General features: G+C 36.4%; 1 protein-coding gene across 1 annotated transcript in view; it reads left to right on the top strand.

Annotated features, from left to right (window-relative positions):
* LOC150097596 (regulator of G protein signaling 7-like) overlaps window positions 1-15,706 on the top strand; it is a 198,394-nt gene that overhangs the window by 155,886 nt on the left and 26,802 nt on the right. The window contains exons 4-8 of the mRNA XM_090406784.1: window positions 3,915-4,021; window positions 12,426-12,477; window positions 12,753-12,894; window positions 13,214-13,295; window positions 13,635-13,709. Of these exons, the coding sequence (XP_090262910.1) occupies window positions 3,915-4,021; window positions 12,426-12,477; window positions 12,753-12,894; window positions 13,214-13,295; window positions 13,635-13,709 (458 nt within the window). The remainder of the gene's footprint in view (window positions 1-3,914; window positions 4,022-12,425; window positions 12,478-12,752; window positions 12,895-13,213; window positions 13,296-13,634; window positions 13,710-15,706) is intronic.

Here is a 15,706-nt window from a genome sequence, read left to right on the forward strand (position 1 = left end):
TCCTTAATAACATTCTTCAACTTCCGCTTTTGTTGAAGGAACTGAGAAACCTGATTAATTTATCTCTTTACAGAAAACCTAATTAGACAAATAGAGAAACTGGAGTGCAAGGATTGTTTGAGGGGATGTATTTGCATTAGTTAGTTCTCTTATAGTTGGAACGGAGGCTTAACGACTGGCAACTACGACGATTAAGTCTTTCACACATATTCTAGGAAGCAGGGGGGGTAACCAATTTAGCTCTTATGAGCTTTTAATATTTTTTTTTCGCTAGTTATAATCTAGTATTAGAGTCTAGTTGAAATCTCATGATTGGCAGCTAACTAAATTAGTTAATTATATCTCTTGACGAAAAGGAGTAAACAAAATCCCCGATGTACAAATCTAATTTAATAGAAAAGGATGGTATTGAATTAATCGATACAAAACTGGGCTTATCAGAATAATCCCTACTTCCACCTACGTAATAATTAGGCTCAAAGATATCAGTGTAGTAGTTAAGATACAGGTTAATTGACTCATAATAATAAAGTGATAACGTACGTCCAGTAGATGGCCTATAGCTAAGAATCGAGAAATAATTCAAGCGCAAACTTTGTTTTCTTACACTTGGGTAGAGAATTAAATTGAATATAATTTCTTGTTAAGTATGATTTTCATTGTAATTAATTAAAAAAATTATTACAAAACTTAAATTTTATGAAATATTTTAATAATTAACTTATACACCTTTTTTATTTAAATATGAAAAATATATGAATTTTTTGTTTTTGCCTGGAATCAGTTAAATTTATCAAGTTAATTTTGTTTCGAAGGTTTTAATGTAAAACATTCTGCTCGAGGTCAAAAGTTTAGATTAAGATTAAAATCAAGACTGAGTTCAAGATGAAAAAGAAAACATCAATAACCTGTGGGTTTCGCCGTTTATTTTGTCAAATTAATAAACACTCAAGAAATAAATAATTTACTAAGAGATGGCTTTCCATTACACTGCTCAGTTCTGCTATACTTTATTTATTTTCTACCTTGTAATGACTGAAAACCATTTTTCTTTCACCACGATTCTTCAAGCAGCACAAAAGAGAGCGACTCGCTCCCTGGTCATTATAACACTTTGCGTATTGATTGTAGTTGCTCATTCTCCTATTCATTCAAGCTTTTGTGTATGCAATAGAGACCGTCGTTACCATGGGTTACAGAGGTTCGCGTAAATAGAGTATCAAATCACAGCTTCTAATTTTACTTATCAAATAAAACATTACTCTTGGCCATGATTTGCATCAAAACATTTATTTTAAAGGATTTAGGCTGGAAAAACATGGACGTTAACAAATTACCAACGTTTGGGTATTTTAAAGAGAAATCTTCAGACTTATTTCTGACTCTTTTAAAAACAAATAATAACCGTAGGTTTAAAACTGTTACGTAGTTCAAATTAATTCTTAATGAATGCTGGCATCTTAAACGGGATTCGAACCTGAATCTTGCAAAAAAAAAAAAAAAGATTAATCGAAACCGACTGATCTTACTAAGGAGCTCTTAACCCTTACTCACGTTGGGATATCCAATTCAGGTTTCAATGCATTTTAACAGTAAATTAAAGCTCAGGTAAGTATGTAGTAACCTCGTGACAGCCTTCCTCGAATAACATTTTTGAAAGGCCTCTTTTTCGACCTCATTTCGAATTGGTCGATGCAATAAGCAAGTGGATTTCTTCCACCCAGAAACGAAACAGTTATTTAGTTTCTAGGTTAAATAGCTTTTAACCTAGCACCTCAAAAAAAGCGTCTGTAAAACTTCCCTTATTTTACATAGGACCTATGAATGAAAGCGTTTAGGAACACGAATGTCATCTCATGATCCTAACATCACTCTCGCCTGATGCTTTGAAAATCATCGAGAACCATGAGCTCGGCTACTGATGATGGCCAAGAAAGGAATTAATTGCTTACCAATTTGAAAATGTTTGCACTAACAAAACTTCGTCAACTATCTTTGGAGAATGAAATCGCGTTACAGAATTCGTTTTTTTTTTCTATATTACATTTAATTTAACCTTCAGTAGCATTTAATATGTCAAATTTTAATGTCAAATTTCTATAGTACCCTTTCATGTTCTTGTTCAGATCTTTGTTCAGATCGATAATTTCTAGAATAAATATTAACTATTTTATTATATAATACTAGAGGGGGGGGGGGGTTCTGCCTTACGGCGCCCAACCTCCCGAATCCCGGGCTTAGTCAACAATGAGTTTGATTGTTGTAATCCTGAAGCGATAACAATAAGCAATAACAAATTGTTGTCTCATGGAGGCAAACACATTGTTGGACGTTTCAAATTTCGGCTTATCTTTTTATATATATAGAATAAATTATGACGAGATATATTAGTATTTTCTTATGATAATTATAGCAATAATAATTTTATTATTAAATAAAAGGGATTTCATTGATAAATTAAATAAATAAGAGTTTCATTTTTATAAAAACCAGAATAATTAGTTCGCTGCTTATTTACTACAACATATTAAAACAACTTTTTTTTTAAAAGAAAATTGTGCGTTTGCGGTAGGATAACAACTTGCTATAATTTTTTGATAGGGTTTTTTAATGCGTTTCAACCGAATAAATTTGACCTTGTCAAGGTCACATATTCTATTAGCTGAATTATTAGTTTTTTTTTTTTTTTTTTTTAAACTGCTGTAATTGGTTTTTGATTCATTATCATAATTCGTTTGGTTTCGCTGACGAGTTAATTATATTTTGTTTCAAACTGTCTGAATACACGTTATCTTTCGTTGTCGGTAGCCTTTTATTTGTGCCTCTTACGGAATACAAATTTCGTGCGAAATTACTGCTTAAAGTTTTTCTACGAAAATCACAAACGTCAGCTTTTCTCCTTAGTGCATGACGTTTTTGTTTCTTGCGTGAACTTGGAATGCCAGTCAAGGGACAAATAATCAAATGTCAGCGCAAGAAACGGAAGGAAATAATCGCATCAGTAAAGGAAATGTAATGAGCATAAAAAATAAAAATAAAAATAAAAAAAAAAAAAACTTGAGCCTTCAAGCAGAAAAACGCAAACTTGTGTCATATATTCAGCCGGATGAGAAACATGCTGACGTCATTGGTAAAAAGAAAATGGCTTCTGCGCTGTAAGCGAGTTAAAATATTTACACGGTCAACACCTACTAGTTTATTATCTCACCTCATGGCACCCTCTGGAGTCATTTTCAGAGAAAGAAATTTGGCAAGCAACAAAATGAGATAAGAAATGACTCGAATAACCGCACTATGAACAGCCCAAAGTCATCAAGATCCAGAAAAACTTCGTCTAATGTAAACCTGATAAAGAAAGTACGACCTACTAAAAGAAGAAAAAGGAAAAACCAGAAAAACATCTCATTAACTTATAATAAATTCTAATAGAGCAAGTACGGTGGGTCATTTTAGTATCCTTCAATGTACATACATTGCTTCTTCAAAAGTTATGGAGGCTCTAGGAATTGTTGAAAAAAATTGTCGTTTTGACCATCTGGACTTTGTGTACAACAGACGATTAATTTTTTTGTTAATTTATAAGATTCTTGGTGTGGGATTACTTATTATCATTTAAATAAATGAGCAGGAACCGTAGCTATCATTGGATATTCTATAGATGGAGAAACTAGGGTAACAAAGCAATTAGTTTTACCAGTGTTCAGTGTATTTCTGCTGCCGGAACGTGTTGGGTGTTCGGCATTGCAAAGTGGTTGCTTATACTGCCAGAAACTGTTCTTAGCATTCATTTCTATACAGAAATGATAGACATAATTCGGTATGTTAATCTGATAATTCTGAACTGTAATCATTTTGATGTGAATAACTTTATTTATTGGTTTAAATCATTCATTTAATTGCATTCTCTTTCTCAGCCGAGGCGTTACATTTGTCGCATCTGATGGCAGTTCAGGGCTATTTCTTCCCTATCGAAGACCATATTCTTACTGTGAAAGCGGATGGGACTTTCTACAGGTTCCAGGTAAGACTGAAGTCAATTTGCATGTTTACGTTTTCATTTCTAGGTGAAGCGTGTACTTAAATGGATTTTGCTTTTATCGTAAAACATTTTAGAGCCACTTTGGGGTAAGAAATGCCACTCTCAACAAGTCAGTATTATTTACGAAATAAAAAAAAAAGCTCATTCATACTAGATGCGGCAGATGGCGCTACAAATTGATTGAATATTGTTATCGAAAATTGTTAATTACTTTTAAGGAATAGTAAGAATAACATGAATAATTTTAACTTGTATTCGAAACGATATTCTAAAATTGAGAACTTATCTCCACGGAAAGGTAGTTCAAATTATCTTCATTAATTAAACGGTTACGAATTAGCAGGGTGCGTGTTTATTAAGCCCTGGTCTTGCAGTATGTGATTACATGCTAATAGGGATGAATGGGATCGAGTCTTATTAAGGAAACTGTCTCATTTCTGTTAATTGTCAAAGGTTTAATTATTGCAATAGAAATGAACGACTACACGAAATATATTCTGGATACCCCATGCTGAGTTCTCCATCTCAAGTCTTCTCCTAAATGATCTAATCTCTAAATTAAACTAGCAGGAGAGATTACATTAATTAAAACTTCGTCGAAAAATAAATCGAAAGATCTTTTACAGAAATTGATTTGTTCGCTTTAGACAACTTTATACGTGTAATTGAATTTTCTACTGTACTGATATAATTCTAAAAAATGTCAACTTAGTCGAAAAACATTACGTCAATGCACATATTACATTTTGCTGAGAATTAATTAGATACGAAAGTTAAGTTTCTTATTTAAAAACATGAAACTTCTTGTGTTAATGTCATTGGAGTGCATCGTTCAGGGATTAATTTACGTTTTGGGTGTGTTCTGTGATGAGTTGAATGATGTTGATTCTCCGAGGGAGGCTGACCTACTTTTAGATTTGTTCCGATTTTGTTTGTATCCATTCTGTGACGTCACACACACATGCTGTGACATTGTAATACTTTTGCTTTATATAAATATAAAGAATCAGGAATTTTTAAGATTGCTCCACCCATTAATTAGTTCGTTACTTCTATTTCTCCTTCACGATAAAAGTTTTTTAAAGGTATATGACAATCAATCAAACCAATAATAAATACCTAATATACAATTATGACAATTGACATATATGACTTAAGGGGTGAAGCGAAAAGCTTTTCGTATTCCCCGTTGTCTGTTACGGTCACAGTGAGGGAAAATATTATGAGCAGTTTGCTCGCCCAGAATGGGCATGGGGATTATACATCACCGAAGGAAGTTAAAATGGCTTTTGGTCTTTTGTGTTTCAATGTATCCGTAGGCTCATAGGCTACAGCTTGCTGAACTAGATCATTGGGATGAGGGGACATCTTTAGGAAGAACTTTGCAGCTAAAGTTTGTAGGAAGGAGAAGATATAAGGAATATTTGTATCTCGGTGAAGTTGATGATTTCTGACAAACCATGGAACGATTAGGATCATTCTCAAGCATTTGTTCTGAACCCGTTGCAATTTGATAATATTTGTAGTAGAGGTGTGGCTCCAGGCTGGAGAAGCATAAGTAGCTATAGGACGAATCGTCAGCTGGTATAAAAGCAGTTTAATTCTGATGTTTAGCTTGCTGCTTCTGTTTGTTAGGGGGTAGATCTGAGCGATGGCTTTAGATGCCTTTGTACATGTAGCCTTGATGTGTTGGTTAAAAGTTAATTTTTTGTCGAGGACGACACCTAAGTAATTTGTTTCCGTCTGCCAGGGAATTTTGGTGTTGAATAATAAGATGTCTCCTACAGGAGCTATCGACCTTTTTGTTCAGCTATTCTCTTCACAAAAAGGTCGATATCTCCTGTAGAATACATCTTATTAGGGGATTTACTTGCAGTCTCCATTTGGAGATCTATCTTTCTAATTTTAGAAGGTTTTCTTGAAGTTTTCTAGTAACGAAATGTGGTCGGAGAGATCTGACTAATAATGCTGTGTCATCTGCATATAGGGCCATGATGGATGACATTGGGTTGTGCGGGATATCAGACATGTATACAGAGAACAGCAATGGAGCCAGTAGTGATCCCTGTGGCACTCCGGTCAAGATGGGTCGCTGAGATGAGGTAGTGCCGTTAATCTTGACTTGCATGGTCCTGTTTTTCAGATATGAACTAACTAAATGTGTCAATTTAATGGAGATACCAGCTGAGATAAATTTATGTAACAATCCAAAATGTCATATTTTGACAAATGCTTTGGATAGGTCAAGGAAAACATCTCCCGTGTATTGACGCCAGTTGTAGCTGGTAGTAATGTATTCCACAATTCTGTGGATTTGGTGAGTAGTACTGTGGTATTGCCGAAAGCCGAACTACTCTTTAGGAAGGATGTCTAGTTCATTTATTGAGGCTTGAAGACGTGCGAGGATGACCTTCTCCGCAATCTTGCCTAGGTTGGAGATGAGACTGATTGGACGATAATTTTGGGGCAGGTGAGGATCCTTGCCTGGCTTATGTATAGGAATTGCATCATCCAGTTTCCAGGTGGAAGGAAAATAGTGAAGACTTAGGATTGCATTTATAATTATGGTCAGGTGCATTACTGCTTTTCGGGACAGAAGTTTGATCACCCGATTAGTGATGCCGTCTGGCCCATTTTGTTCTTTAATTTTTTAATAATGTCATATATCTCAGCTGATGATGTTGGTGCAATATGGTCAGTGTCAGGAAGTTTGAGTGAGTGTCTGACCTTGCTGTGAATCTTATATATGTGATCAAAGTCAAGTTTCATACGAAGGCCTGCATTGTTCCTCCAGATTGTTTGCTATAACTTCTGCTTTGTCTACATCTGTGTGAGCAAGGCCCTGGTCAGAGAATATTGGGGAAAGGGATCTGTCTTTGTTTCTGATATTTTTCAGTAGTCTCCAGATGGAGTGATCAGTGGGTGAAATAGAGACTAACTTTTCTTCCCATACTTGGTCTCTATGAGCTTTGAGTGCATCTCTTACTTCCCCATTTAGAGTCTATTTAGAGCTGTTTTATCTTATGGTGCACACGTGTTACAGCATCTTTTCCTAGCTATGTTTTTGTCTCTGATCAAGTTCATGATATCTTCAGGCGAACGATCTGGCTTGAGGGCAGATTTGTAGGAGGTAGCTACCGTTATAGCAGAATTAATTTGTTGTGTGAGATTTTTAACTGCAGTTTCTACTTCTTCTTTTGTGCATATGTGAGGAACAGGTCCAATATAATCCTTGAGTGCTGGAGCTTTCCCATGCTACATAGCATGGGAAAGCTTGACAGTCTTTCCCATGCTATGTAGGACTGAGAAGGAGGAGACAGATATTCTTGTTTTCCCAGCTGTAGCAGAATTGGGTTGTGATCGGATGATAGTTCATCCATAGATATGATGCTGTATTGAAGTTTGATATCCTGCAGGATAGCTACATCCAGGATGTCAGCAGTGCCAAACGTACTGAGGGGAGTTGGTTCGGTGGGGCCTGCCACAACATCGTTGCTTGATCCTAAGTAATTGGAAAGGATGCAACCATTCTTGTTGGTGGTTGTGCAATTCCATGAAGGGTGCTTGGAGTTCAGATCCCCGGTTATAATGGTGGGCTCTCTGACGCATAAGATGGCATTTAGGTCAGAGTGTAGTAGAGATTTTTGGGGACGGTTATAAGCCGAGTAGATTTTCAGTTTGCCAGTGGAGCTGGTGACTACTTCCACACCTGTGATCTCAAGGTTAGTGGTAGTTTTTAATGAAGATGGCAGTGCCGCCGCCTCTGTAGAGTAATCTATCATTTCTGTATAGGCGATAACCCCTTATTGTAGGATTGCCTGAGGGTCTTAAATGCGTTTCACTGATTAATATAACATCTGGTTAATACCTATATGTGAAATCTCGGAGTTCCAGAATTTTGTTTTTGAGGCCATTTGCATTCCCTGCAACGATCGGAAGAGATGTTGGAATGAGTGTGTTACTATTTATTTATGAGAGCTGTGAGGATGACCTGAGTTTCACGAAGAAATCTTTTAGTGGAAGTTGCAGTAGGGTTTGACAGGCTGAAATGTTGTAGCATGTTTGCCAATTGAGCCGTAATAACAGCTGTTAGATTTTTAGGCGCTACTGGTTGATTTTGTTCTAGTATTGGTCTATTTGTACGGGTCACATCGGCATAACCTTGTTTGCTTTTGGGTGTCTATTTTTGGAGGTCTCCGACTGTGGCCGCTGAATCTCCGGTTTTGATGCCTGGGCCGCTGGTGTTCTTATATACCGTAGGAAGAGGGCTGATTGACTGCCTCCATCCGTCTGTTCTTTGGGTGCTGAGTACATCCTTTGTAGTTCGCAGGATGAAGGCCACCGCAGTTGGCACATTTGGCCGACGTCGTCCTCGGCTTTGTGCAGGTATTGGTTGAGTGACTGTCCCCACATTTCAAACATCTATATTCCGCTCTGCATAGATTCTGGGCATGGCCAAACTTCTCGCACCTGAGGCACTGCCCAGAAGATGATCTTTTCCGGTGTGGTTCTGGTGTGAATGTGAGTCCACAGACCGTTTTTAAGTTGTAAATATCCTTGTATATTTTATGAATCTCAACAAGGACTAATGGCATGGGAGTCTTGTCTGCTTTGTACATTCTGCTGACCTTGACTGGAGGCAGATCCTGAGAATTAAGGTCAGCAGCTATTTCTGCTGTGTCAATGTCTTCACAGACACCACGAAGGACCACTTTTAAGTTTTTTTCCGAGCTGAGCGCAAAAGTATGATACTGAATGCCTCTGTCGTCCAGTTCTTTGGTCAACCTTCTATAGTCTGTCACTGTTGCTGGCTGTACCTTTATGCCTTCATCCATGTTTTTGGCCTTAATGAAGCCAATAAGCAGATTGGATTGTGGATCTTAAAGCTGCCCATCTCTGCTTTTCTCTAAGGATGATCGGAGGCACCTTTTCTTTGGGAGAAATAGCGGCGTCAGAACCCTGAGCATCCTGTTCCATTTCGTTGTCTTTGTGCGGTTCTTCTGTTGTTCTTCGCTTTTTGCGTGCGCGCACTTCTACAAAGTCTGAAGGAGTAGAAGGCACCGATTCTAACTGATCTACTGCGACACTTTCCGGGGGAAACGTGTCATAAAGATTAACTTTTCCCGGCTAATTGTTAAGTAGTTCACCTAGTCTTATAAATTCTCTATATACCTCCTCGAATATTGTCTCATTTAGCTGTTTTTCCATGACTATCAATGTGAAGTATCTAAAGTTGAAAAGAAAGAAGAAAAAAAATGCTTACCGTGCAGTTGAAGCCTTACCGGCACTTATGCAGGACTCTGAATTTTTTGGGTAGGAGCACTGATATATAATGTCGTGGTGTTCAGGACACATTGACAACAAATATCACCTGCCGGTCACTCGGTCCGTAATCTTTCAATCTATCCGCGATTCGCCTAATCATGCCACTGACTACCGATCCTTAATGACTACCATATACAATTAAAGTTCTTAAAAGAACTGGGCGATGGACCGAGTCCTTGAACTCTTTATCCCGTCATCTGAAGTTTTAACTGAGGCTCGGCTATTGCCGTTATCCGAATACATATATATATATATATATATTCGGGTAACGGCAATAGCCGAGTTGAAAAAAAAAAAATAAAAAATATATATATATATATATATATATATATTCGGGTAACGGCAATAGCCGAGTTGAAAAAAAAAAAATAAAAAATATATATATATATATATATACGTATAATTAAAAATACGTATAATTAACAAACAATTCAATTTTTAAAGGATATAAAGTATATAACTAATAAAAAGGTGTATTTTTCTAAAGCTATTTTACTTTGTAGTACCTTAATTAATTGCAATAAAAATTTAAAAACTTAATCAGTTTAAAAAAACACAATAAAATTACTAAATAATTTAAGGATAAACTTCAAAAAAAGAGTGCATATTAATTTAGTGTCTAAATACCAAAGTGGTTTTAATTATACTAGTCTTTATTCTTATTATTCAATCAAACGCATCCAATCAGATTTATCCTTTTCATCCACAGCGCAACTAATCTCAAAGTATCAATAGACTGAAACTTCTTAAGTGGTTCTACCCTTTTGTGACCAAAGCTGTCTTTCGACTAACTTTGATTAGAAACACGTAAAACATCTACCATTCCCTTCAGACAGTGGCTAAACCCCTGTTTTCATTCGGCACAGTCCGCTCCCCTGTGTGTGCGTGTTGGGCTATACATGGAAGAAATGGCAACGGTCGGCGAAAGATAAATAGTGATTGAAAATCGTAGCTGACTCCTAAGTAATGCACTTCGGAAGGGGGAGGGGGAGACTTGGACAGTTAGCTTCCGAGAACAATCGGGGAAATGCCACGTTTTAGCAATTTTCAAGGAATGTCTCTAAGGAGTTTTAGCATCAATTACGAGAACTCTATTGATCCACGTAAATGGCGGTGTTGGTAACGTAGCTGGTCGGAATTTAGATAGGGGGAGCGGTAAACTGCATTGTAAGTCTTCTGGGAACAGAATTTTTGTGTGTGTTTTGAAAAACTTGATGAAGTAACCCCAATAGAGTACAGAATTTTCAAGTTTTTTCTAAAAGCAAAAACATTATTAAAGGATGTAAAGTATATAACTAATAAAAAGGTGTATTTTTCTAAAGCTATTTTATTTTGTAATACTACAATTAGTTATAACAAAATTTTAACATCTTAAGTAGTTTAAAAAACACAATAAAATGACTAACAAATTTAAATTTAAAAAATAAAACGCAGGAAATAAATGAACCTTAGTGTTATTTCCTTCTTAAAAAAATGATTATTTTGTGGGATAGCTTTCAGGCTATTGAAAGTAAAAAAAATCTTGGAACTGTGATGTGTATCGTATTAGTTTCGTGGGCCTGTAAAGATAAGCAAGCGGGGCATTTTTTCTCAGGTAGCAATTCACAAACACATTATCTAATGGAATTATTTTGACCAGAAAGCTCAAGCGAAGTTCAGCATTTATTCTGTAAAATCCTTGGGCAGTTCTCCAAAATAGGCTCGGTCTTTAGTTATTTATTTTTAGTAGATAAACCTCGGGAAAAACGAACCAAGAAGTTTTCTTTTTATCGACTTATCCTATTGTCCTTCTGATCAATCATTTCAAATTAACAACGGTAAAATCTGGATGATCGGGCCATTGAGAACGTGATTCGATAGACCAGTCGCCATTCACATGACAAGCGAAGAAGTGCACCATCGGAAGGACGGATGGGGGGGGGGGGGGGGAAGGGACTTCTACCACTCCAGTCTAAAGACTAGTGTATCAAATTGTGATCTGATCTTCGAGGACATTTCTATTAGAGCCTTTCTGACTCGATTACGTAGAGAACTGGCGAAGTTCCTTTTTTATCTACAGAACACGTAGCTAAACTGTGAAGTCTTTCAAAGATGTTGTCTCTGGGAACTTTACTTGCCCGCTCACGTATTGTCCATTACATGACCGGAGTATTTACATGGGGGAGGTATCTGGCTAAAGCAGAAGTTCTTAGTTCGGGTTTTGACAAAATGCCAACGAAAATCTTGTATCTTCCTGAAGTGTTGTGTTTAAATTGGAAGTAGAAGTGTGGAGAAGAGACAGAAAGTAATAGTGATTTCCCTTTTCTCTCCTGGGAATGATGTACAGTTAGATACTAGTCACGTATCAGAAACAAGCCTTACTAGCTTTGTACAGTTGAGCGGAAGGGTTAAAAGTAACATTTTTTAAAAAAAACTCTTTCGCACTTACTTGGATAATGCGATAAACTGGTTTTAGTTGAAGACATTTCTAAAGAGTCTTTAAACCTTTCTTATGTAATCCATTCGTAAGAAACACAAAAGGAAAAAGGAAAAAAAAAACGCAGAAGTCCTTTAAATCATTATAATGCTATAACCAGGCGCTGTTATTATGATATTTACAGACCCTGTTACTATGGTAACAAAAAGCAGCATGTGGTCAATTAATATGGAATTCTAAGAACAGAAAGATCAGCTCCTGTTTCATCTTCTTCCTTTACGAGTTAGGCCTAGTAGCCTGTTACGAATTCGAAACCGGAAGTAGGTTTCGAATTCGTAATCCTATTCCGGAAGTGTCCTATGTCTGTAGATGCGTGTGTTCACGGGTTGGTTTGTCTGTTTGGGGGGGGGGGACGAAAAACTTCCCTACCTCCGTGTGAGACCCGCTAACTCACCTTTCGTCGAAAGAGACCAGATAAAGGTCACGTCTTAGACGGGAATCGAACCCAGGTTTTTCCGAGCAGGGCTTCGTCTATACCGACAGAGCTACGGAGGCTCTTCTTGCTGAATTCAACTTCTATTTTTTTTCACTTTTTTTTTTTTTTGTCAAACAAGTCGGTTTATAAATCATATATTTCTATTTCAGACCCCCTACTTTTGGCCTTCCAATTGCTGGGAACCGGAAAACACAGACTACGGTAAGTTCATCTATTTCCCGTCTATCTTTTGATTTGTTCTATTGTTAGTTAAACTATAGGGAACTTCAGCTAATAGCAATTGTTCTGCGTAAGGTTTTCCTGCTCCATACAAACAGAAGCGAGGTAATTGTCAATATTAAATGATGTTCCTGACTATTTGAATTTTCCTAACGTTACAATTCCTTTCACAGTTCCCTCTTACTGATCTTGTATTTAATCAAACCTTCTAAATACAATCTTCGATGTGTGAAATTATTATTTTTTTCCTTTCTCAGCGGTTTATTTGTGCAAGAGGACGATGCAAAACAAAACCAGATTAGAACTAGCCGATTACGAAGCAGAAAACTTGGCCCGATTACAAAAAATGTTTTCTAGAAAATGGGAATTTATCTTTATGCAGGCAGAAGCTCAGGCAAAGTAAGTATGACCACGTTCAAAAATATAATACAGTAAATGTTTTAGATCTTGATTTTAATATTATGTTAACGATAAAAACAAGCGATCTGTAGCCTCGTTTAGGTACAGAGTTTCATGCATTAAGTATGTGACTCGATACACATTTCACTTGAACCTTAATTCGGATTAGAAACTAAAATATATATATAAAAATCGAATGGGTAGTTTCAGTAATTGGTTTTAGTTGCTACGCATGACAAGCAGCTACTTTTAAAATAATTAGTCTGCTGTTTACTTATAAGCGCATTTGTATTGTGTTACATCCGTTTTTTCTTTACAGGGTGGATAAGAAAAGAGATAAGTTGGAAAGGAAAGTTTTAGACAGTCAAGAAAGAGCCTTCTGGGATGTACATAGGCCTGTGGTAAGTAGATACTAAGTAGTTCACTTTACAAATACAGATTTTATGCACAAAACACAGCTCACAATTAAGCTAACGTTTAATTCTGTAATAGGATTGTCCACTTAAAAATGCGATATGTTCATTGTACAGAGATAAAGTGAAAATGACTTATTCTACCAAAAAACGAAATAACTTACTTTATTTCCACTTGGATAAATTCCCATTCTCTGTTATTACATTGAACAAAAGATAAAAGGCACGCACATTGTTTAGACAGCGCGCGCCTAACAATACACAAAATGTCATTTGCAGCTGAGGCAGACGAAACTCTATTTTGTTTCTTTCCTTTTATACTTTCAGCCTGGATGTGTAAATACAACAGAAATTGATATTAAAAAGGCCTGCAGGATGAACAAGCCAATTAAGAGTTCCAAAGTAAGGCATAGGAATTTTTTTTCTTATTATTTACATTTGATATTATATTTCCATTAAGTGCTAAGAAAATAAGACTTTCTTCAGGGGAGTAGAACTTGCTGATTGGTTTTCATTAATGAACAGATTGTCTGGATAATGCACGTACTCTTTATATTAAATTCTAGAAATGTTCTATTAAGTTTACGATATTAGTTTAAAGCAAAGTGGAAATGACATTTATAAAGGTCGTGATTTCTTACGTACAAGTGTGGGATTGTCGGTAATGTTAAAAAAATCTTATTTTACGGACCAACATTAAAGTTTTTTTTTGGGGGGGGGGGAGGATTCTTGACAATAATGGTACTCCTTAAAACTTTCCCACGTAAGACAGGGACTACTCAAGTAATAATAATAATAATAATTACGCTAAAATTCCACCTTCTGTAACTACAGTTCAAAGTTGAATTTCCAATCGTCTCTTTCGCGGAGATGTGTGCAGGTCGCATCTCTTAACAGATCTTGAAAGACCTAGTTAATCGTCATTTCACTTATTTACTTCCTCTAATAAAAAAAAAAGGCAAAAAGAAGAAGGATAACTCGATAAGTCAAGTGCTGAGGTACACGCAAAACTGGATGCGATTCAACATCCGATGCTTTTGGCTAACGTTATTGTTTCTATGTTAAGAATATCAATTTAAATTCCCCTTTGAAAAACTTCAACAACACCACTAATTATTTAGAAATAATGTCGATGAAGTTGCCGCTACTAAACTGTATCATGACGTCACCTACACAGCATCCCTAAACCAGGTCTGTTGCCTCAGAGATAGTTTGTTTCTCCTTCTCCATAAAATGATTAACCAGTGTTATTAGATGAAAAAGCAGAGTATAATTTATTGCTTTTCAATAGAAATATCAGTTACAGATTAAATCTTCATGGCGGGGGGGGACACAGGCTGAGTGTGATGTCATTCACAGAGACACCTTTACATAAAAAATCACATCGCATCTAGCAAATAAGTATACTATTTGGTTGCTTATTCACTCGAACTGATTATAGCATTAATATTTTATCTTTTTATTTGTATGGGGTTCCTCCTTTCTCCCCCTTCCCTTTGGGGGGGGACGGATTGATCCCTCCTAATGAAGAATTAGTATCTATTTTATGGCTGTAAATTCGTGTGTGTTCAGTGGGTCGGGTTGTCTGTTCTGAGGGATGAAAAACCTGAGTTTCCGGGTGAAAAAACCCTCTACCTCCGTATGAGACCGGCTAATTCACCTTTAGTCGATCACATCTTGGACGGGAATCGAACCCAGGTCTTTCCGACAAAGGGTTTCATCTATACCGATTGTAAAATATTTGATACCTTTCCATAAAATGTAATTCCCTCACTTTGGTCGCACGGTTAGCATATCCACTCTCCAACCAATAGGCTATGGGCATGAATTTTCAAGCCATTTTGGACGCCGCTTGTTGGAGACCTGAAATGAATTGGGAAAAGTTTCACATTTGGTGTATAGAGCAGGGTTTCCGGACTATGCAAAAGAAAAAAAAAAATCAATAAAATACAATAAATAAATAAAAATTAATAAAAGAACAAAAATCTGTGGGTGGGCTAGTAGTAGGTTTTTTTAACCTTTCGCGGGTGGAAGTAAAAAGAAAAATTAAAAACGATTCCAGTGCAATAGGCTAATTGCTAAGCCTATTGCTAATCAATAGGCTTAGCTGATTGATTATGACGTCATAATCAATCAGCACACCAGAATTTCATCATTTTCCCTTTGTAATGAAAGTTCTTATAGAAAACTGCAAAGGCATAAGTGGGGAGTGTGTCTAGCAGCAGCTATCCTTGCGCAGATTTCTTGGTGTAGACTATTCTGAAACTTTTTTGTTATTTTTTTATTTATTTATTTTTTTCGTTTGCTTAGTATCACTTCTCATTTTCTCGACAATAACGTTGTTTACTAGTAGGATTTCTCCATCTCACTTTATAAAGTTGAGATGATCGCATCCGGAT

The sequence above is a fragment of the Typopeltis vanoorti genome, chromosome 17 (assembly GCF_054136105.1).
Source record: "Typopeltis vanoorti isolate ZY-2024b chromosome 17, IOZ_Tvanoo_1.0, whole genome shotgun sequence".
NCBI classification, from domain to species: Eukaryota; Metazoa; Arthropoda; class Arachnida; order Uropygi; family Thelyphonidae; genus Typopeltis; species Typopeltis vanoorti.